At 46.1% G+C, this 24259-nt stretch overlaps 1 protein-coding gene across 12 annotated transcripts in view; it reads left to right on the plus strand.

The window, feature by feature from the left end:
- Nucleotides 1-24259, plus strand: part of PEBP4 (phosphatidylethanolamine binding protein 4) — a 255576-nt gene that overhangs the window by 91594 nt on the left and 139723 nt on the right. For 10 of the 12 annotated variants that reach the window (XM_039521624.1, XM_039521627.1, XM_039521625.1 and 7 more), the window contains one exon: nt 10898-10996. The exons of the other annotated variants lie outside the window; for them this stretch is intronic. In XM_039521624.1, the coding sequence (XP_039377558.1) occupies nt 10898-10996 (99 nt within the window). The remainder of the gene's footprint in view (nt 1-10897; nt 10997-24259) is intronic. 12 annotated transcript variants of the gene reach the window in all.

Here is a 24259-nt window from a genome sequence, read left to right on the forward strand (position 1 = left end):
ATGCGAACCTCTATACCTCAATACCACACACAGCCATTGGGCCAGCCCCATTAGCACTGGAGGCTCCCATGGGAGTTCCTTCCATTGGTGAGTCAAGCAGGGCTGAGCATTGAGAAGTAAGATTTAGTAGGTTGACTGTGACCAGCCACTGGAGCAATAAGTTGCAGAGGGGAAGGAATATAACATACAGGAATGGCCCTGACGGTGGCCAGCAATTCTTGTAGCTGCTGCAGCGTTGACCCCAAGGCCAGCTGTTCCAACAGGCAGAGCTGTCAGGCCACGCCTGCACTCTGGTGCAACAGCAGCAGAGCTATGCTGATACAATCCCCTAGTATTGTGCAGCTGTACAGAGAGAGGGGGCGTTTCGCCATTGCTTCCCAGAGTGATGGTAACTAGGTTGATGGAAACATTCTTCCACTGACCTGGCTGTGTTTACCCCAGGGCTAGTTTGGCATAGCAATGGTACTCCAGGGTGTCGGTTTTTCAAACCCCTGAGCGCTATAACTATGTCGACCTGAGTCTTAAGGGTAGCCCAGGTCAAGCCAGTGTTGCAGCGATTGAGCTAACTGGGGGTCAGCCCCTGCTCAACCCTTCAAGTCGTTGTCTATACCAAGGGGTTGACAGTGGTGCAGCTACACTGCTGGCCGCTGCGGGCTGGATCGTGGGAGGAGGAATAGCTCAGTGGTTTGAGCATTGGCCTGCTAAACCCAGGGTTGTGAGTTCAATCCTTGAGGGGGCCATTTAGGGATCTGGGGCAAAAATTGGTCCTACTAGTGAAGGCAGGGGACTGGACTCGATGACCTTTCAAGGTCCCTTCCAGTTCTATGAGATAGATAGATGGGTGGCTATTCCCAAGCCTACACAAGGACTAAGAGCATGCTCGATTCTCTGCTCCCTTGCACCTGTGCACACGCTACCTGGTCAGCACTCGCGCCCACTGGTAGCAGCACTGAATACTCACTCTGCCCTGGTATGAACAACTGCATGAGGCAGTGGGGAATTGGGCAGGACACACAGGAGGCTACTATGCCTTGCTGACCCCTGACCTTATGGTCAGGGAACAATGGTCTGGTTGTTTTCAAATGTCACCTAGCACGATCCCTTTTCAGCAGGACTCTGAAAATAATTTGTGACTGAGGTGCCATTTTGCATCAAAATATTTGTCAGAAAATGTCAAATGTCACCAATCAACACGTCCTCTCGTGTGACGGAGATTGGGTCGGAAGGCTGGGCACTGTCACAGGGACTGCTCGCCTCCTGCCGCCTCCTCTCACACAGGGTTTCTAAAACGCAGCCAGGCACATCCGCTTCATTTTGAGCGTTGGCCTGTGATTGAGCAGAAACTGGGGGACAAGACAGCGTCCTCAATAATTAATCTGTTTCCAAATCCATTTCCTTAGGACATTGGGCAAATTATAATAAAGTGGAAGGGTTCAGGGATGAATTCTCTGGATCTCAGTAAAAGTGCATCTCAGCTGAAGAAACAACTGCCACAGCCTCCCTCTCAGTTATTGTGGTCTGTTACTGGGGGAAGCGGGGGGAAATTTGTTTTAACTTTTTGCTGCCACTTAGTGAATTTAACTTCTCTCCAGCAGGCTTGTTGTAGTGGGGCCTAAACTGTCCAATTACTCGTTATGTGTATGTTAGAGGTGAGGGTGTGGGGAATGAGAGCAGAATTGTCCCTTCCAGATTTTAGATATACTTTTTATTTCCGGAAAAATGAAAAGAATACGTTTGCCGTCATCATTATCAATTGCAGACAATTTAGCGCTGTTGTGAAGGAAGGCAGCCTCGCTTCCCAAGACAATCTTATTTTCCATCTCTGCTGCTGTGGTTTTAAGTATGATGTTGCATAGGCCAACTTTACCTTTTATAGACTGTGCCAGGAAAAGGCTAAAAGAGGCGGATTTTGATCTTGATTGCACTAGTATAACTCTGCAGACTTCACTGTCTTTGCTCTGGATTTACCCTGGTGTAACTCGGATCAAAATCTGGCCCTAACTTATTATGATCTGTGTGTAATCAACACTCTTTTCCCCCCATTGCCCCAGTCCAGCCACCCTTATCCAGTGGACTTGCAGGTTATGAAGTAATTTCATAGCCTGTTTTCATGGATAATCATTTTGGGTAAGCCCAGAATGTGCTTATGGTATGCCTTTATACGAAGGAATAATGGCTGTTTAAAATGCACACACAAAACCCTTCATGAAACAGAGCAGGTGATGTCCCTCACAGAGTATGCCTCCCACTAATGTTTTATGAGAGTTGGGTATGCATGTAGAATCATAGAATATCAGGGTTGGAAGGGACCTCAGGAGGTCATCTAGTGCAACCCCCTGCTCAAAGCAGGACCAATCCCCAGACAGATTTTTACCCCAGTTCCCTATATGGCCCCCTCAAGAATTGAACTCACAACCAGGGGGCACCAGCGGGGCCCAGCGCGCGCGGGGGGGCTGGGAGGGCGGGGGGTGGCCTGGCCCGGTGGGCCTCGGCATGCCGGCGTGCGCACTCCGCCCGCGCCCGGACGCGCGGACTGCGCGGTCATGCCTGCGCGCGGTCCCCGGTCCCGGCCGGCCGCTCTCTCGTCCGCCTCCAGCACGCTGCAGGCGCGCAGCCCCCCGGCCCCGGTCTCCCTGCCACGCTGCATGCCGGAGAGGGGCCACGGAGCATGCCGCCCCCCCCCCGCCGCCTCCAGCCGAAGAGAGAGGGAGGCCGCCGGGACTGGGGGGGGGGGCGGGCGCGCCGCCGCCCTGCTTGGGGCAGCGTGATTTGTAGAGCCGCCCCTGCTCACAACCCTGGGTTTAGCAGGCCAATGCTTAAACTACTGAGGTCTCCCTCCACCCTAGTGGCACTTCTCCGTGTTGCATATATGTATTCATCCTGTATTAGCATTAATAGGTCTTACAGATATGCACTGAGGGCAGGACAGACTCCTTACTTGAATGCTATGTTTCTCTTCTTTAGTAACATTACCAGTTTAATGTAACAATTGCTGTTTTATCAGAAGAAATGTAATGATCTAGCCTGCTACACAGAAAGAAGCCATTCTCTTTTGATAGCAAATAAAACCTTTTCCTAAAGCATGTAAAGGCTCGGTCTGGGAATAGACCTTCTAACAAATCTAGAGTCTGACTTTAATGATCCTGGATTAATCAATTATTATTATAACATTAGATTGCATAAATATTTGGTTGGCCTAGCTCTGCATAGAGATGAGGGAGACCATGCACAAATATTGTAGACTGGCTAACCAGTGGTTCATCAGCACTACAGATTGTGTTGGAATTTCAGTCTCTTACAAAATCAATGATGTCTCCATTAAGCATTTTATATTGCAGGGAGGGGTTGGGGAGTGTGGTGTAGTGGTTAGAGCCAAAGAGAGCACTGGAATGCCTGGGTCAAATTCACAGATTCTGCCGCTTGGCCCCTTAGGCAGGACCTTCCACCTTTGTTTATCTTCTGTTAAATTGGGTTAATAATACGGACCTGAAACTTGAGGTGAGGCTATGGTTTTAAAAAAGTGACTATAAAAATCCTATCGGTTCTGCTCCTCATGTGTTCAGAGTCACACTGGCTTATTTATTTACTGCTTTTCCCTCCTGTTAGCCCAGAAGAGGAAGCTGGAATTCATTCTTGGTCATGCATGAACAACAGAATTGCTCACTATGTGCCTATTATAGAATCTTTATTACCAGGGATGAACCAGAAAGAACCCAGCTTGATTCTCAGATATCAGGCTGAGTTTCCAGCACTGGCACCTAGAAGGAAATATTTTTTTGGACAAACTTGAACTAAAGGTCACTTAGTATATGTCTACACTCCAGTCAGTGGTGTGACTGCAGCATGTGTAGACATACCCAAGCTAGCTTTGATCTAGCTAGCTTAAGTCACAATACCAGTGAAGATGCAATAGCACAAGCTTAGCTGCTCACGTTCGTCACTCGGCTCCTGGGTAGGATTGCACAGCCCGTCCTGCAGCTTCACAGCTATTATTATTTGAGCTAGCTCAGATGTCTACAGGCACTGCAATCAGATACCCGATTGCCGCGCAGACATACCCTGAGCGATGACAATCATGGAACCACCCCACGGACACATGCTTAGCGTGGTAGTCTGGGACTTGGGCAACCCAAGGTCAGTCCCCTACTCCACCACTGACTTCTTGTGTGATCTAGGCCTGCCCTTTATCTCTCTGTGCCTCAATTCCACAGCTCTAAAATGGGAATAGTACCATAGAGGGATGTTGGGAGGTAAGGTAGGGTGACCATCTGTCCCGTTTTTAAAGGGACACACCCATTCTTTGGGACTTTTTCTTATATAGGCCCCTATTACCCCTCACCCCATGTGCCGTTTTTTCATAGTTGCTGTCTGGTCACCCTAAGGATAGGTACATTAACAGTTGTGAGCTGCTCAGATACTCTAGTAATGGGGCCATATGATATAAGTACTATAAACAGTTGCTTTTCACACTCTTTGAAGTTTGCAAAACTCTGAGAATTTCTGATGAAAAGTGCTCGATTACTGGGATGAGTGCTCAAGCCGTTCCAGAGATCGCTCATTAGAAGAGTAAATTGCTATTGCTGTCACTGGAGGCAAATGCCTGGGTACAAGTTTAGTCTTTTGACAGGGGGTGGGGCCGGAACATGATCTAGAAGTTGCGAGTACCTGATGTCAGCAAAGCGTATTTATTGCTCTTTGATGGGAACAAGATGTAAACTGGAACTGCGTGAAACCAGTCTGTTCTGCTTTGCAAGGTTTCTTGTAAGTATCTGGGGGAGGTGGGAGGGAGTGGTGGATCCAGGGGTTCTCACCACCTGAGTCTTGCTCTTAAATGTGAAGGACAAATGAACCCACAGTTTCAAAGGGAAGCGAGACCCACTGCACTGAGCCCTGCCATGTTTTGCATCAAAGACGGGTGTAAACTGAATTTTGCATGGTTTTTCTAAAATGGCTCCAATTTGCTTAAAAGGTCCGTTAACCTTAGCGGCTGGACCAATGTGAGTTGTGAACATGACTGGGCTTCACCGTGAGCACTTACTGATGCTCTAGCCCAGACACGCCTCCCCAAATATTCTGTATTCATCACTTCTTTCCAGAACAACTCTCCCCACCACTCTTGTATGTGTCACAATTCACAGATCTTACAGATGGCACCATGTATATTTATTTAATTGCTCCAGTTTTCAGACTGCAATCTGGGGTCAGCCTGTTTAATCTATCCCCCTCTGGGGAGTCAAACCCGCCCTTGTGTTGCAAGCGTAGGCCCTGACTCATTCCTTTGCATTGTTCAGTTGCCAGCAGAAATGCACTAGGCTGTGCACGTGTGGCAGTTCCATGGTGCACTTGTTACCTAGGAAACCACTAGCTCTACATGTGTGTTGCTTAACACCCTGTTTGCTTTCATTTGGGTAAATCTTTAATTCCTGTCCTGCCCTGTCTCCTCTGGATCTATTCAGCCGCATATCCTCAGTACATTAATCCCCCCTACCCCAATCTTCCCTGCCTGCCATGCTGTCTCTGGTTCTTACAAAGTCCTCGCTCGCTCAGAGCAAGTTTAAAAAATGATGGCTAATCTGAACAGCTCGTGCTTTTAAAAAATTATAATTATATATAGTGCTGCTTCCACCCAGATGCAATTAGCAGCTAAAACGTGACGCTTAGACCTTCCATCATCAAAGCGCTCAACAGATGGTAACTAATTAACTCTTCCCCCTTCCCCATCATAGTTTGTTATCTCTATTTTACAGATAGGGAAACTGAGTCACAGAGCAGTCTCAGAGTGGTTGGGCCTTTGTGAGTATGCACAACTGTAGATGGAGGGTGCAAGGAATGCCTGTGGTTCAACAATCAGTGTCCATCCCCTGCAATCATAGGACCATATGGGATAGAGAAGGCTGACCTGGAAGTTAAGGTACTAGTCTAGGACTCTGATCAGTTCTTGCCACTGACTCCCTGAGTGACCATGGCAGAGTCATGCCATTAGTCTAGGGATGTCCATAAATACCCACAAAGGATCATCGCAGAAGATGGGGTTGGATAAACCCAATGGGAATAGATGGTGCACTGTAAAAGGACAGTGCCACTTTCACTCCAGCACAAGCTACCCTCAAGGAATTCTGTCTGGAATGTCTCCAGGGATTCCCTCGGCACCCCTTCCCACCAGCGCAGACACAATATATCCTCAGCCCCAAGACCACACACAGCAAACCAGTGGCAGAGCAGGAAATAGAGCCTGAGAATCTTGGCCAAGCAGGCAGCTTGCAGGTCTGAGGCTGTTAGCTCTTTGGCCTCATTACTGCTGAAAAGGAAAGGGAGAGAGGGGTATGGAAAGCTGAGGTACTTATAAAAAAATTAAAGAATTTGGGATAGTCGCTAGGAAACGGCTTTCCCCTTCCTCTCATTCTCCCTTCGTCGTCTGCAAAAACAATGTATGTTCCTCTTGAGAAGTGAGAGGATTGAGGAGTTTTCTGATTTAAACCAAGTCCCCTCCCCTCCATTAATGTCTTGGACTGATTCATGCCCAGAAAGCTGAGCAGCTCCAGCCTCACTGTGGGCTGATTCCCTCTTTGGAGTCTTGACAGGAACTAATGCTGTTAGCTCGTGTCAAAGGAGGGTTTTTAAAAAAAATAAATTCACCAGCATCAGTGCTCCCTTATCCTTTGCAGGCTGGCACACAAACAGTCTAAAATGCCAGAGCCCCCTTTGCCAGTCCTCGGCATGTGATGACATCACTTCTAGAGCAGGACTCCTGGGTTCTAGTCTCAGCTCTGAGGCGAGGAGGTCCAGTGACCAGAGCCAGGAAGTCAGGATTCCTGCATTGTTACCAGCTATGGAAGACACTGTAAGCTAACAATCCACTGCTTTGTTGAGAGGCAAGCTGGTTTCCCTCTCTGTTGCATGGGACATAATACCCACTGAGAAGATTTCTGCATGTCTGTGACAGGCTTTGCTATCTTTGGCTGGAAGGTGTGGGATTGTTTCTATTAGGATGCCTTTCAGGAATGCCTTTGTCTCCTAGCTGAGGGAATCTTTTGCTCAGGCTTCGAATCTCTGACATTTTCATGCTTCCCTGAGGAACTTCACACCCCCAGTCCTTAGCAGGTGCTGGGGTGTCCTGGGCCTCTGGAACGGAAGAGCTGGAATACCATCACAGAGGCTGTTCTTGGGGTGTTTCTAGCCCAATCAAAAGCAGGAAGTTACCATAACGTGTGAGAGCAATGTCTCCAAAACACAGCTCAGGGGGGCTGACTGAACTTGAGAGGAGCATCCATGGTTCTGCTCCAAGCTGAGCCAAGCCGTCTGCAGTTCACCTTTTGCTGCAGATTGCTTTGATGTGGCTTCTGCCTGGTGCACGTGACATGCACATGGAGGGCCCGACTGTCAGTTCCTTTGGCAGTGTAAAGGGGTCTTAGAAGGTAGAAACGTCCCCCTGACAATCATCCTCCTCAGGGCAGGCCCAGCAGCTACAAAGCAGATGTAAGAGTCCTGCTCCCAGCCCCGACGGTAGGGAGTACCACCTGAGTCCAGGCTGGAACATGCATGACAAGCAGAGCGTAAGATAGAGCAGCCCCAGGACAGGAGGAGAACAAACTTCACTTAAAGCGCCCCCACACTGCTGCTTCCATCCTTGCCCCAAGCAGAGAGAATAACAGGCCCTGACTCTGTGTTGATCTAGGGCTTGGTACCGCACTGCCCCCTGATGTCAGTGTGAATTAACTGTATCCTGCTGGGGAGCAGGGGAAGGATCACACCCACACTCCACCCTCAGGGCATATCCAGGTTCAGAGTAATCAGTCCTGCTACGTCAGAACGAAAAAAAAAAAAATCCAAACCCACAGTGGGGATGGAGCCTGCCTGGCACTGATCCAACCCCTCTCCTCTCACGCAGAATGGCCTAGTCTGACCAGCCCAAGGCTCTGTGCAATGCCGCCTTGATAGGCCACAATCTGTACCGAATTCTGAGCCTGCTGTTAACTTCGCTCACACTCTATTCTCGTGTTTGCTGTTATTTTTTAACACTTTTTTTTTTTTGCATAAAAGCACTATCCTCTCCCCAGAGCCTGCCTGTAGCGAAGGCATGGTCTGTACAACTGCAATTATTTCGAAGAACAGATGGAGTGAGGAGCGGAAAGTCTGTTAATAGTAATAGAAATGCTACATGTTAACCTGGACAGCACACGATGACAGTCCCATGACTACACGTTCTGTTCCCACCAGCTGGGCGCCGAAATTGAAGCAAGAGATTCACAAACACAGCATTCAGCCATGTACCCACCTAAAGTTAGAACTCAAATTCCTTCACACTTGCAGCCTGGGATTTTTTCCCCCTCTCCATAAACTGCAGTTTCAGTGTTGCCATCCAATATTTTCATTGGATGCTATTTCAATCAATGTTTTGGGCTGGGTCTACTAGTGCAGAGCAGCATTAAGTTTGGGGAGGGAGAGGCTAGCAATTAGAATACAGGACTGGGAACCAGGAATTGCTAGATTTTAATCCCACATCTGAATCTTGGTCAGGTCCTGGGAATTGCAGGTGTACCTTGCCTCTTAGAGTCAGGCTCTTAAGATCTTTGTGGCTTTTGCCTACCCACAAGCTTTCACCATTTGAAAATAAACCAGATTAGTAAAATCAGCGCAAACCCGTATGGACACCCATATTTCAGTCTGAGTGCCTTATTTCGGTTTATCTTAAACCTAGTGCTAATAGATTTATCAAGATCAATTGAAATAAGTGTCTGCACAATTTTTTGCACTGTTCTAGCTAAATCTCTTTACGTTCACACCTTAAGTTAAACCAGCACAACTCCACTGGTAGAAAAGCCCATAGATGCACGTTCACTATCTGTAAAAGGGGGCAGATTGTGATTTATCTCCAGTGGGATTGCTGAGGTTAAAGTGCCATAATATTACTATTCATTTGTATTGCGGTAACACCTGGGAGCTCCAGCCATGGGGCAGGGTCCCCCCTGTGCGCCATCTGGTACAAACACAGAACTGCACCAAAGAGCTTGCTGTTAACCTCTACCTGGGATTTTTTCATAGGTGACAAGGGCATATAGCTGCACAGCTCTCTTTCATTTCAGTGGGAGTCACGTGGCTAAATTTCTGAGCCAATGTAGGAAATTTTGACCCCAAGGCGTGCTATGGAATTGCTGCCACCATCCTGCCGCATTGCTGGCAGGCTGCTGGGTCCATCTCCAGATCTTATTAGCCTGTAGGTCCCTTAATGATCTAGGTGTTTGCATGATCATCCGGAACCCCATATCCTGCCAAGTCCACTGAGATCTGTAGGCTCTCCTAGCTCAGCATCCAGAGGTCATCAAACCCTGTCCAGGGTGGCAAGGACCAAATTATTGTTACGATCTATCAGCAGCCTGGACCGAGGTGCCTGTGGGTTCGGTCAGGTGTCCACATTGCAAGAACCACCACTGCTAGTGTCGTCCTTTAGTAATAGGGCATGTCAGGCATGGAAACTGCCCCTCCCTCCCCCGCCAAGATGGTGTCTCCAGAACTCAGGCAGGGCAGTGACTGGAGAATGCTTGCCCTGCTGCTAGCCATGCTATACCTGTTCTCTGGATATAGAGAGGCTTTCCTCTTCCAGGGCTGTCAATCCAGCACCTTTCACAAGCCCCAAGCCTATGTAAATGGATCAAAATAACTGAGAGGGTCCGGATCATTTTATGGCGTCAATAGCATTTGTAGCAACACCAGCTAACACGCTCAGATGAGCTATTAAAATGCATGCCTCGGGTCATGACCTGCAAGGGTCAGGCAGGTTTACTTTTTCCACTTACAGTGCATTATGGAACTATTTTGCCTTCTTGGCATATCGCTTATTGGCAGACGCAAAGTACTGGACTTAAGAGAGCTCATTGGCCTGCTCTGCCCTGGAAGCTCCTGTTCTCGGCTGAATTAATTTAGTCAGTGTTTTGTTTAGTCGGTGTGGAGACTTTTTCCCCCTTGCTACCAGACTGTTCGCACAACTGACCCAGCAGGGTAGTGCACAGGGGCTGTGAGATTCTGTCTCTGAGATTAGACTATATCCTGTCCCTCATTTCCAGTGGAATGCAAGCCTCTGTGTGGAAAGCCCCTTGTGTCACGGCATGTCTCTCTGTGCTACTCTGCTGTAGGATGTGGTTAGTGAACGGTTGGGGAAAATTCTCTCCGGTGCCTTGTATTTGGACTTGTTACAAAAGCCCATTCTTCCTCTGTGAGCTCTTAGAGGAAGTTTAGGCCACGAGGAATAAAATGTCAGAAGAAGGAATCCAGGCTTAGCATGAAGCACTCAGTAATAGGATACGTCGAATTTTTACAGCTCATTTCATCTGAGGATCATACACAAATATAACTGTTACAGTGGGGGTGGGTGAGAGAGAGAGAGAATTCAGGGCTGATGAAAGTCCTGGACTGATGCCCCTTGAGGTTGACATTCCTCAGGACAGACACAACACGGCAAGAGGCAGGCTCTGTCCTAACCTGTGATTAACTCCCACAGTGGTATATCTACACAGCAGAACCTCCGCACAGGCTAGCCTATGCAACCTAGCTTGAATCCAGTGAGTGCAGGTAGCAATAGCAGTGAAAAGAGCTCCATGCAGGGGTCAGAGTGGGCTAGCGAGCTGAGTACATACCCGAGGTCCATGCTAGGATTGTACCTCAGGTATGTACCTTTGTGAGTATTTATGGACATCCCTAGACTAATGGCGTACTACCCGCACTGAAGCTTCACTGAGTTAGAGGCAGAGCTAGGAAGAGAATCCCAAAGTCCTACTTCTCCCATCTTCTTTGCCCTATGCCCTCTCTCCCCTAAGAGCATTTACCTACTACTGAATTGTGAAAACACTGTAAGCCTGTGTGTTTCAAAGGTTGGGGGTGGTTTGTTTTTTTTATATTTCAGAATAAGAAGTATGTGCTGATCATGGTGGATCCAGATGCCCCGAACAGAGCTAATCCAAAGTACCGTTTCTGGAGACACTGGGTTGTCATTAACATCAAAGTGAGTACTGGCCCTGTTTTCCTCTTCTCTCTCCTGCATAGGATCACACCAGTGATGTGTAAATGTCGCTCAACGCATTCAGTTAACTTTTCCCCCAAGCCAGACCTTAGCCTGCGCTCAAATAAGGGATAGTCGTTCTTTTAAGTGAGCAGGGTGACGATGGGCTAATTTGTGGGGTAGCCCCAAAAAGAGACATTACAGGACTGCTTCTCCTGCATCTTACTTTCCCTCCTCTGGTTCATTCCTGTGTACCGCTTCAGGTTTGGGCCTTGAATAGCCGCCTTGCTGGGTAGGGGAACAACAGGTGCGATGTTTCCTTACCATTCACCAAGGGCTTGTTACAAATGATTGTAAGTGGTTTTCATGGATACGAGGAGAAGGAAACCTGGACACAAGCCTTGCCCAACTCTCCATGTATTATAAAGCTGAGCTTTGCACAGCGGAATGAGGGCTTAGTCATTCATTAACTCACTAATGTCCCTTCTTCAGCTTCCACTTGTCGTCGTCCTCCTTTTGTAGACTAGATGGAGATACATCCTTAGCAGCTGGGAGAAGTGAAATCACAGGTATTCTACATTGAGCACCTTCTGCTTCAGTCACCCCCTGATACTTTAAGCCCAGAGTCTCAGGAAGATAAACATTTTGTCTGCACGTGACTTGGAGCGATAGTATGCAGCAGGTGGAACGCAGTGAGAATGGAGCAGATGAGATGGGTGGTGTAGACAGTGCAATTCCAGAGGCCAAACTTAGCTCAGATGGGAGCAGCTGCAACTCCACTGACTTGGATACTGGTTCACCTGCTTCCTTCAATGCTGAATCTGGCTCATACAGCTGAGCTTGCGGCAAACCCATCTTCCTGCCTGGCTTGCTGGTTGAGGAGCTGAGACATGAGCAGATTTTGGAGGCTTTGGGGTTTCTCAACATCAGAAGTCCAAATTAAAAGCAGAGTTTATTGAGGAAGGGATGTCAGGTTAATGCTGGGGTTTGTGTTGTGTTGACTCTCGGATCTGTCCTGTTAACGTCAATAACCCTACCCCGCATGAGGTTGGTGCTTAGTACAGGGTGTGACAGCAAGACAGCACTTCCCTCTGTACCCTATCACTGTGAGATTTGTAATTCACTAGGAAATCCCTGTCCTTTTATTCATTTGTACTGCCCAGGCTTGAGCAGTTACCTGAGGGAATCAGAACAGCTGGTCTGCTTCAAGGTGGTTAGTTACTCCCATAAGGAGATGTTCTCGAGTGTGTATGTATAAATCTATATGTCAGTCATTCAGCATGGAACAAATGAGCATAAAAACCAGTTGGTGTGTGCAGTGGGATGAGACCAGTAACTCAGTTTAGAAGCCGGTAGGAGAGGCATAGCTTAGCTGTTATATCAGCTCTTAACATCAGCGAACCTAAGCATTGCAGCTATATGTCCTTGGAACCCCAGGTTCAAATCCCAGCAGAGGCTTCTCAGTGTTTCCTCCTCCTACACTGAGAATTGTACACCACACAGGCCCGGTACCCTCTTTGGATGAGCCCTTGCAAACGGGTCCCATGCATTCAGTGTGGCCATCAGAGACCTTGGGGGAGAAGAGCTGCCTGAATAATATTCACAAGTAGTTTATTCGTTGATTCCCACACACACGCCAGTGGCTGAATCGATTATTTACAAATTATTTTTTTCCCCACAATTTGACCAGCTCTGCTGATGGTTGCCCAATATATTTCAAGTCTATCCTTGGTGATTTTTTCCCCCAACAGTCAGCATGAAGTCTAGTCACAATTCCCCTCGCCCCATTCTTTGATTGCCTTTGTCTGGGGCTTTTCATAAGTGCCAGGGTTTGACCCAGTATTCTTGGCCAAAAATTGCTTTCCCTTTTCTTCTCGAATTGTGTGTAAAATGTTGTATGCTCCTCTCCAGAGGTAGCTGCATTTCTGTGGTTCTGTGTGCGAAACTCTCTAGGATGAAAGGTTGCTATATAAATACGAAGTGGTAGGACTGTTAAGACAGGTAGGTGGTTGTTTACCCAATACATTAGAGTAGAGCTGGTCCAAAAATGTCAATTATTTTTTGTAAAGAATGTTGGGGAAATAATTGTTTTCAAAATTTCCCATGACAACTTTTTTTGATTGAAGGGAAACCTGAACTGACAGCCTAATATTTTTACAGAAAATAAAAACATTTTTTTATTTAAAAAAAAATTCAATCAAAACTAAAATTTTCCACTTTTTTTTTTGGTCAAAACGATATTTGCAATGAAAACATTTCAGCTAGTTCTACCTAGATTCTGGGATTTTCTCCAGTTGAGAGACTCGGGTAAGGTTTATTTTCAACCCTTTTACACTTTCATCAATCAGAAAACAGGGATTGTAGTTTCTCTGGCCCTTTCCTTTAGCATGATGCAAGTATTGGATGGGAAGGTAAGTGTCATCTTTGTTTTAACACCAGCCTTTGCATTCTGTAGTGCAGGTTGTGTGGAGAAGACCTCCCTCTCTAGTGCTGTGGGTAGTCCCCTTGTCAGAAACTTTTGAGGAAAATAGAACAGTCTTAAAATGAAAATCCCCACACACATTTATTGAGTCACTTGCAGTTCGGCGGTATGACTGTCGATAATGGATTGCCATGAGTCAGTGTCCTGGAGCCGACCCAGGAATAAGCAGCAAGAATATGCAATTCAAGGATCAAATTTCTCACAAGGAAATGATCAGTGAGAATTTACATTGGTGGCAAGGGGAGAGAACAAATAGGGGGAATAATTTTGTTTTGACTGAACAGTCTTTTAGGTACAGAGACTTAGGAGGTGAGGCCTGGATTCTGTTCCCACTCGGTGTGCAAGCTTGAGCAAATCACTTAACCTCCTTGTACGGTAATGTTGGTAATGATGCTTGCCTATCTCACAAGATTGTTAGGGGGCTTAATTTGTGTATGTGATGTGAGATTCTGGCATAGAAGACACAAGAGAAGGAGGAAGCATTATTATTATTTTTTGCTAACGCCCTTTTATTGTTTCCAACCTTTCTCTCATTACATTATCAGTTTCTTTAGAGAAACAACATTTAGAAAAGCAGCTTGTTTCTCTCTCTGTTGCCTGCTTTTATTTTATTTTATTTTATTTTTTAAAGGTTAGGTGTTGCAGCTCTGATTCAATCTAACTAATAATCTTAGTACTAAAGTCTAATTAAGATATCAATTAATTTGCAGCATGCATTTAACAAGAAATATCTAGTCATTCTCCTCTATTATTCTCTGAAATTACTGCTAAGGGCGTTTTGTAGATACCTTAATTAGACTTTTTATTGTTAATAGGAATATTAAGCAAATTAAAATTGGATATTAATACTTTCCATGCATTTCCTAATTGGCTAAAAAAATAAAGCATTCAGAATAATTGCAGAGATTCATGTACAATTTAAAAGAAAATCCTTCACAGGGGCCCTTCTGCATTTCTAACAGGATGAAAGTCTCTCATTAATTTTTATATTTACTAAATGCAAAAAAGCCTGAGCTCATTTTTTCCATTCTGTACACAGATCCTTCCAGTGCATTAGCTTTTTCTAATTATTGTCGTCTTTGCAAAAATAAAAGCGCTTCTAAAGGAAAGCAGGGAGGGATTCGGATTAAAGCTCCGTTTGCCTCGGCAAAGCGGGTCAATCCAAATGGCAAGGCAAGGGTTTCTTCTGACACTTTTAGGCAATTCTGTTTCCATTCCCAACCGGAAAGCATAAGGGGGGAGGGTAGGGAGAGGGTGATAATCTGCTTACCTGACTAGCTCAGAACCTCCTACAAGCCTGAGAGAGAGTTCATTCTATCAAGGGGCTAAGCTTCTGGGGAAGGAGGGGGTGTTCTTAGTTATGTCGGTCTCCCATCCCTAATTCATATAACTGGACTAGATAAAGCCTAGGAAAATAGATTGAAGAGAAGAATCCTGCACTGGCCTCCAGGGCACAGATTAAGTGGGACCAAGTAGCACTTTTCCATCTCTGACTACGATGAGTCTGTGTCTAGAAACAGGTCTGGATCCAGTTGAAAGCTATTTATTAATGTTTGTTTATATTGCAATAGCAGCAAGGGACACCAGAGATTGGGGCCTTATCACGATAGAAGCTGTACAGACACATAGGGACTGCATCTTATTTACACCAAGGCCATTTAGACTCGCTTCAATGCCCCTTTTATACTGTCAGTGTGGTGTATTTAGGTACTACAGATGCCTAAGGTATTTAGCCACATAAGATGCAGCTAAACAACTAGTGGGATATTTCTGGCTCCCATTGATTTTGCAAATCTCATTGGGTGCCTAGCTGCATTGTTAGGCACTTATTAAATACCTTTAGAAATCTGGTCCCTGGTGTAAATGAAAACCAGTACCCTGGTAAATTAAAGTCTCTGCTTCAGATAGCTTCTATGTATGGTCTTGTCTGCACACCAGCTGACACTGAAATGATTTAGGGATTGTCTACACATGGAGCTATTCCAGAATAGCTATTGCACTTTAAATTCTCACCCTGCCGTAATCTGGAACAATCTTCATTTGTAGAGAAACTCTTAGTGGTTTTAATTCAAACCTTTTGTTATTTTGGCACAAGTCTGAGTGTGGACACTCTCTTATTTCAGATTAAAAGGGGTTTATTTCAATTTAGTTTAAATCATCAATTTGCATGTAGACAATGCCCATGACCTTAGTTTCCAGGACAAGAAACATGGGATAGTAGTTAAAGCACATGAATGTGATTCTGAAGATCTAGGCTTAAATCCCAGCTCTGCCACCGACTCACTCTGTGGCCTTGGGCAAATCACCTTGCCTCATTGTGCCTCAGTTTCTCCATCTGCAAAATGAAGGTTATACTGATCCACCAGGAAACCTTAATCCACTAATACATCCACTGAAGCACTTTGAGTTATTCACATGGATGCCATTAGAGAAGTGCTAAGTACCATTATATGTTCTTCAATACCTTGGCACTCCACCAAGTTGGTGTTCATGCTGAATTTCCTTTTGGAGGTGTGGGTTTCAATCCGAAGCATTACCACTATCCGATGGTTACTTTTAGTGGCTTAATCTATAGAATACCTTCTGCCATACAGCTCTACATTCCCTTATCAGTGATGACAACGCTGTTTCTCTGATTGTCAAACACAAGAGATGCTTTCACTCCCATTCAAAATAATTTAAATAAAAATGTTGCTACAAAGTGGAATAATATCTTTTGATGAATGTTTTTAAAGCCCTTTAGGTTTTCATGGTAATTTGCAGTGTAAAATTATTTAGAGATAAGAGCCAAATTAGCTCTTCTAGGCGGAGGTCGATATGTCCCGTTATCCATGCAAGCAGTGTTTAAATATAATCAGCCTTTACTCTAATGCAGCATAATTGTTCATTTGAAATAGCTTTTTTTTACTCCATTCAATGAGTCATTAAAATATTCAAAGGATAATGCAGTGAATTGGAAATGAATTTATCACATTATCCTGTATATACTGTAGAGCATCAGGTAACTAGGCAGGGACTGAACCAGTTTACAGAGAAATCCAGTAAACAAGGCTTTTCATTTTGTATTCAGTGGGGAGAGAGAAAGAAGGGAGAAAATACTGTCCTTCAAACGCTATGTTTTACTTCTTTATTCCCCCCCCCCCCCCGTTGTGGGGGAGAGATGGAGGGGGAGAAAGAGCAGAAAAGAGAGAGAGAACGCAGCAAATTTGTACTCCACCAAAGCCTTGCTGTTTTAACTTTATTTTTATCAAAATATGTTTGTAACAGAAAGTTGTTATGGAAACCAACTCTGCCAGCCAGGAGAATTCCTGAGTGCAGAGAAAGAGAGAGACCGACCCACCCTGGGTCTGATCTGTTGCTTGGCAGAGCTAGCCTGAGGTTTTGCACAAGTGAAGATGTTTGGAGTCTTTGCAAGATTAAGGAAAGTGATCTGTGGAGAGGTTAAGAGCCTCATCCAGAGTCAGATAGAGTGAGTCAGTGGCAGAGTTTGGAATTGAACCCAAGATTTCTGACTCCCAGCCACCATCACCCTGCCCCTGGCTCTAACCACTAGATTACTCTCTGCTCTGAGAACTGGGAAAAGAACCCAGAAGCCCTCATCCTCAGCCCCGTAATCTAACCACTAGATAACACTCTCATCCCATATGTCTACCTTCCACTCAAGAACCAGCAGTAACCCCCAAGTTTACATTTCCTCAAGCTGATGGTTTCGAGACACCTTTGTGAATCCGGCCTCTGAATATTGTTTTCCTGAAAAGAAACTCTCTTGATGTAGGTGAGAATGAGGGGGACTGGCTGTGACTGTCCTGTGACAAGGGCTTGCTGCCTCCCCTTGTTCTCATTAGGGGCACTCTGATGCCTGAAGGTGAAGCAGCAGGGCCGGTAAAGAAAACAGTCTGTTCAGCGAGGAACGCGGTACGCCGACAGCTGTTCCTTCTGCGCAGTACGGTAGCTGTGTGAAAAGAGGGCCCCAGTAGGGCGCTAGGCTAGCAAGCTGCTTGTGTGATACGAAGAGACAGGGGCTGTTTTGTCAGCAGTGATCTCTTAATCCCGTGTCTGAGGGTCTGAGAGCTGAGGGCAGCTTCTGAGGAGGCCGCTATCTCTGAAGGGAACAGCCCTCCATTAGGGGAACTGGACCCCATGCCAGGGCCATTCACCTCTGAGGGGTTTTTCAAGCACTTTACTTTGATACCAGTTGAATTTTTCAGTGTTTTTTCCTTTTATTGGTTAATAAACTGATTCTGGGTTGCAAGTGTCACCATAGAAACAGGTGCTAGCTGAAGCAAACGAGAGCTTTATTAACCTAAAATGTTATGGAATTTTCAAACATAAGGCAGAGGCTGGAGCGGAGGCTAAAGGTTTGCCAGGGAGCGGGGAGAGGAGGAATGTGCACTAGCGTTGCTGGGCGTGTGTGTGCGTGCGTGTGTGTGTGTATATAGTTAGATATAGATATATACTATAGCTCAAGCAGTTGGATACAGGACTGGCTGGGTGGAATTCTCTGGCCTGTGGATCAGGCTGGATGGCCACAGTGGTCTTGTCTGGCCTTAAGATCTATGGATCCCCTTCTGTCTAGCGGTCTGTGCTCAGGCAGAGGGATACCAGCTGCAGAGCCTATCGCTTCCACTAACCTGGCAGAGAGAGGACAGATAAGGCTTCCCCAGAATGGAGGCTAATACCTTATAGATTATAAAGGGTCTGCGGCATGGACAGTAATCTGTGTTCATATAGCACCTAGCAGAGTGGGGCCCCAATCTTCACTGAAGCCTGGGTTCCAAGGTGCTACATACTTTAGACGCTCCTTGCTCTGGAGAACTTGCAATCTAGGTGCACATAGCATCATAGTGATGCATGGGACTACTGTGGAGAACATACAGACATTGCCCTTCAACTCAAGAGCTTCGAATTTCAATGTCATTACAGTGGGGTTAGATTCACCTCTAGACCTGGCCTGTGCTTATAAAAGAGACATGTGAAGGTGCTGTTTGGATTGTCGACAGGCACACCTGGGAGCTGTTGTATTCTGAGCTACCAATCGTCTAGCTTGATACATTTGATGGGCCAGATCCTCGGGTGTAATTCTTTATAGTTCCATTGACTTCAATTGAGTTGTGCTGATTTACACCAGCGGGGGATCTGATCCTATATCTCTAGCTAATCTGTGGCATTTCTAGGAAGTCAGTGATCTTGGTTACTGAGGGCTGATGGTGAGTAGTGCCTTAACATTGTAAGAACTACACAGGGCAGCTCGGTGTGTGGTATGTGTATTGCTCTGAGTCCAATGGGAATGTATAAAAGAAGTGCTTTCTACAGCCTAGGAAAGGATAAAAGAACTGAGTACATTAGACAAGCAATGAGTAATAAGACAGAATCTTGAACCTCTAGGTCACTTGTTCAGATCCAGCTCAGGCCAATAGTTAGTGAAAGCCACTTCTGCTTCAGTGCCTTGTTGTGGCCTTTATGTGAAATGGGCTGGGGTTAGAGCTGGTCAGGAATTTTTTGACAAAACAGTTTTTCATCAGAAAATACTGATTTGTTGAAATGAAACTGCTCCCTGGAACGCACTGGGTTCGAGGGAACTTTAACCAAGAGGCTTCTTGGGTACAGGCTGGAATTTATTGGTCAGAGAGAGACAGTGAGGTGCTAATAACTTAGGGGTTCAGATGCTCACCTGGGATGGGGAGAACTGGGCTCAAGGCCCCAATCTGGAACAACTCGAACCCAGCAGAGTGCTGTACCCCCAGGTGACTGTCTAGTTTGGGGGGGGGGTCTCTCAATTCTCCAATTGAAGCTGTTGCACTTTGTATAAATAATTAGTTATTAGAGCAGGGGCTTGAACCTGACTTTCTCACACCCTAGGTGATCACCCTACCCCCTGGGCTATAGAGTCAGTCTCCCTCTGCCTCACTGAATATTTATTTATTGATACAGATTTAAAGGTACAGCTCCAACAGGAGACCTTGAGGGAGACCCACACAAAAATGGCCAATAGCCAGGGGATTAGGGCAGTGGTTCTCAACCAAGGGTACACGTACCCCAGGGGTTACATCAACTCACCTAGATATTTGCCTAGTTTTACAACCGGCCACATAAAAAGCACTGGTGAAGTCAGTACAAACTAAAATTTCATACAGACAATGGCTTGTTTATACTGCTCTGTATAGTATACACTGGAATGCAAGTATAATATTTATATTCCAATTGATTTACTTTATGATTGTATGGTAAAAATGAGAAAGTCAGCAATTTTTCGGTAATAATGTGCTGTGACATTTTTTTTTATTTTTATATCTGATTTTGTAAGCAAGTAGTTTTTAAGTGAGGTGAAACTTGGGGGTAGGCAAGACAAATCAGACACCTGAAAGGAGTACAGTAGTTTGGAAAGGTTGAGAGCCACTTGTGACAGGTTCTCCCCAAGGTGCCACCTGGAACTGAGGTACCACTGAGCCCTCTGACCCACCAGCCTGGGCTCCCTTCTACACTGTACTGCTGTGACAAGCTACAAACCCTTCCAGCCTGCCCTTTTACCAGCGTTCACACAGGTAGGGACACACCCAGCTGCAGTTACATGCAGGCTCTCTAGCCATCAGCCTCCCAGCCTAGGACTCCAGAGCAGTACTGTCCTGTCCTGGTCAAAATCAGGCCAGTATATGGGTTTACACATGGTCCGCCTCTCTCTCAATGTGAAGAGGACTATGCACGCTTGTGGTAACCAAACTGAGATTTTTCTCCAGACACCTTAGTCAAACACACACTGGTTTGGATTAAAACAAAATATTGTACGTTTATTAACTACAAAAGATAAATTTTAAGTGATTATAGGTGATAGCAAACAGATCAAAGAAGATTACCTAGTAAATAAACAAAAACGCAAATTGAGCTTAACATACTAGGTAAATTAGCAAATTCTCACCCTGAGTGATAAACAGGCTGGCAGATTCTTAAGGGCACAAGCTTCCTTTGCTTTGCAGCTTGAGTTTCCCAGGTTTTCATACACAGGCTAGAAATCCCTTTAGCCTGGGATCACTACTTCCCCTGGTTCAGTCTTTATTCCTCAGATGTTTCCAGGTGTGGTGTTGTAGAGAGAGTGAGGTACCATCATGATGTCATTTCCCCCTTTTATATCTTCTTCCCACTTGCTGGAAAGCTCTTTTGCTGTGACGTTGGTCAAGCAGTTCCCATTGTGTAGTGCTCTCTCTGAGAGGTTTCTATTGTACACAGATCCTGGGGTAATCCTGGTGCTTGTGTGCATTTTCTCAATATGCCATTAACATTGTTTGGCCTTTTTACTGTTGTACCTGAAAGGCTGCTTGTGGGTCTTTTCAACCACACTACACGTTTCAGTAACACACACATAGCTGCACTTCATAACTTCACATACGACGATAGCACATACAACCCAATGTGATATTACTGTCTAGCAGATCAAGACTTTTAGAATGATACCTCACAAGGCAGCCTTTGTGCAAAACATATCCTAATTTTATGACAGTGGTGAATAAGGGGATGCCAGGGTGTCACACCACTGGATTAGGGTATTCAGCTGGGATGTAGGAGACCCGAGTTCAAGTCCATGCTCCAAATCAGGTAGCCGGGGACTCGAATCTGGGTCTCCTACATCCCAGATAAGTGTTCTAGTCACCTGGCTATTCTGGGGTGTGGACATGCACTCACTCTGGTTTTTCATTGAAAAACTTCAAAAGGTCTCCGTTTCATCCTGATATGGAACAGAGAGAATTTCTGAACTCTCGAAAATATTTGAGGGACAGGAAAACCATTTTCTGCCCAGTTCTTGTTTGAGACTCAGTTCAGTGTCTGTTGAATAACCCCCAGATCACAAAAACGACCCACCGTCCCAGCTGGCTCCCTTGCTGGCAGAGAAGCCAGGGATGGAAGGGATCACTGTACTCCCCTCACAGCCTGACAGGGTGTCCTTCCAAGTCAGGATTCTTAAGCAGACATACTCTAAGGGCTTGGCTACACTTGAGAGTTGCAGCGCTGGTGGAGGCTTTCCAGCGCTGCAACTTAGTAACTGTCCACACCTGCAAGGCACATCCAGCGCTGCAACTCCCTGGCTGCAGCGCTGGCTGAACACCTGGTCTGCTTGGGGTGTAGTGAGTGCAGCGCTGGTGATCCAGCGCTGCTCATCAAGTGTGGATACACACCAGCGCTGTTATTGGCCTCCAGGGTATTAGTCGATATCCCAGAATGCTTTTAACTAAATTACTCTCTTTGTTTTGTTGTGAACTCGGAGCTCCGGAGCTCCGGGAGCTGCTTATCTAAAAAACAAACACAGCTCCTGTTTGCTGTGATCAATCTGTACCTGACTGTGAACAATCAAATGAGATAACCCCTGTGAATGAGGCAGGCAGGGAGTGAGTGTTTGCTTGAGGAGAGAAACTGTGGGGGGGGAGAAAGGGAGTCCGTTGGATGCAGGCTGTTTGCAGTTAAGAGTAAGGGGTCGGGAACATTTTCTGATTTTGCAAGGCAGGAAGCTAACACACAGTGTTGGCTCCAAAAATCCACTCTCTCTCTCTCCCCGGCTCCCTGAAACACTACACCCCACCCCACCCCCCTCTTTTGAAAAGCACGTTGCTGCCACTTGAACGCTGGGATAGCTGCCCATAATGCATCACTCTCAACAGCGCTGCAAATGCTGCAAATGTGGCCACACACCAGCGCTGGTAGCTGTGAGTGTGGCCACACACCAGCGCTTTCCCTACACAGCTGGATGACCAGCGCTGTAACTCCCAGCGCTGCAACTCTCAAGTGTAGCCAAGCCCTAAGGCATATTGCCGTTACACAGGAGGGCTGCTAGCCAAATGGTACCTGTTGGGTTACTACACAGGGGACATGAGTTTCCAGGGCTGTTGATCCAGCATCTTTCACAAGAATTAAATCCACATAGAGATGCACATGCCCCAACCTGCATGCACACACATCCCCCTCCCCGTCCCCCTGTGAATAGCAGCTCTTATTTCAGAATCCTTTGTGGTCAAAACCAGGCCCTCTTTTCCCACCCCCAACCCCCTTTGGCCTCTCTTTTTTTCACATAATGATGCTGTTGTTGGATCCAGAGTAATGATTATTCGAGCAATCAGTTTCAGTCAGAGTGTATCACAAGAGGTGCACCAAGTGCCTTATCACCTCCCAGATCAGCTTTGTTTCGTCAGTTGCTGTTTTTGTGAGCCCTGTTTGATCCCAGCTCCCTGCTGACACAGCGGGCTACGCTGCCTCTTTGTAGTAACACTACAGATGTAATAGTTAGTGACTCTGTATTGTTCTTTCTTGCTGGGGCCCTTTGTAGTCTACTTTTTTATTATTAAACTGAGTGTTTGAAAGGAAAAGAACAGAGGGTAATGTGTTTTAATTGATGACTTGGCTTCTTGGGAGATTTATATAATATTCAATTCCCTGGAGTAGTTTGTCACCATTTTTGGTAGAAATCTAGGAAACCTTTTTATTAATAAAAATTAAAACCCAAGAAGTAGTTAGGAAACCATTGTTAGGAGGCATTGCTCTTTATCATTTGTATTACACCTCCGGTGTACCAGGCCCTTTGCAGATACATAGCAAGACTGGATCACTGTCTCAAAGAGCTTCCACTGTAAAATAGCAATAACAGGGGCCTAATTTGTCCACGGTCACTCCTAAATAGCACATGCAAGTCAGCGCCTGGACATGCAAAATGGGTAACTGTGCACACGAGTGTCTGTTTGCTTGGCTTGGCAAGGCAAGACTCAGGTGGACAGGTCTGCTAGCCACTTCCTGAACCTGAGCTTTCCATGTTTAATTTAGGGATTTAAATGTACCCATAACACAGCTACAAGCAAATGTGCAGCTAATCTCTTTCCATCACAAATCCACATGTACAGGGTGTGGACTGGCCAAGGAGGCCAGGGATTGCTCTTGAAGCGTTGGTTCAGATCAGGGTGCTATTCTGTCCAAATGCCCTGAGTTTGGAAGTGCTCCAGTCTTGTCTCATCTCTAGGGCCTGGTCTACACTGGGGGGGGATTTGAACTAAGGTATGCAAGTTCAGCTACACGAATAGCGTAGCTGAACTTGAAGTACCTTAGTTCGAAGTACTTACCCATCCTCACGGCGCGGGATCGAAGTCCGCGGCTCCCGCGTCGACTCTGCCACCGCCGTTCACGGTGGTGGAGTTCCGGAGTCGACGGGAGCACGTTCGGAGTTCGATATATCGCGTCTAGATGAGACGTGATATATTGAACTCCGAGAAGTCGATCGCTACCTGCCGACCCGGGCGGGTAGTATGGACGTACCCTAGAAAAGGAAAAACCTAGCAGGTGCTCAGTCCATAGGAACACCCAGGAAGAGAGTCTAACAAGGTCTTGTGTATAGCATGTCCTATAAGGTCTCTTGTCTTTCTTCCCAACTTCCACCTTGCGTACCCTTCATTCTGCCACCTCAGCTCAACCTGATTCTCTTACTCATAATCCTGCACCTTTTGCCTGCCTCCCCCTGCTCCTGGAATGGCCTCCCCATGCTTGGCGTGCTTAGCAATCTCAAACATTTCCCTGTTCATTTCTCCCACCAGTGATTTGCTCACCATGTTATCCCTTTCTACTAGACCATAAGCTCTTTGAGGCAGGGAACCTGTTTGTCTGTAAAGTACCATGCATATAACAGAAAGCAACAGCAGCATTCACGTTGTTTAATGGCATCCTGATAAAAGAAAACATTCCCCGTGATCCAGAGGGATCATGAGAGATCGTTGATCCTAGATAAGTGAACGATTTGCTGGATCTGTAAATTTCTATGC

The sequence above is a fragment of the Mauremys reevesii genome, linkage group 2 (genome assembly GCF_016161935.1).
Source record: "Mauremys reevesii isolate NIE-2019 linkage group 2, ASM1616193v1, whole genome shotgun sequence".
Taxonomy (NCBI): domain Eukaryota; kingdom Metazoa; phylum Chordata; order Testudines; family Geoemydidae; genus Mauremys; species Mauremys reevesii.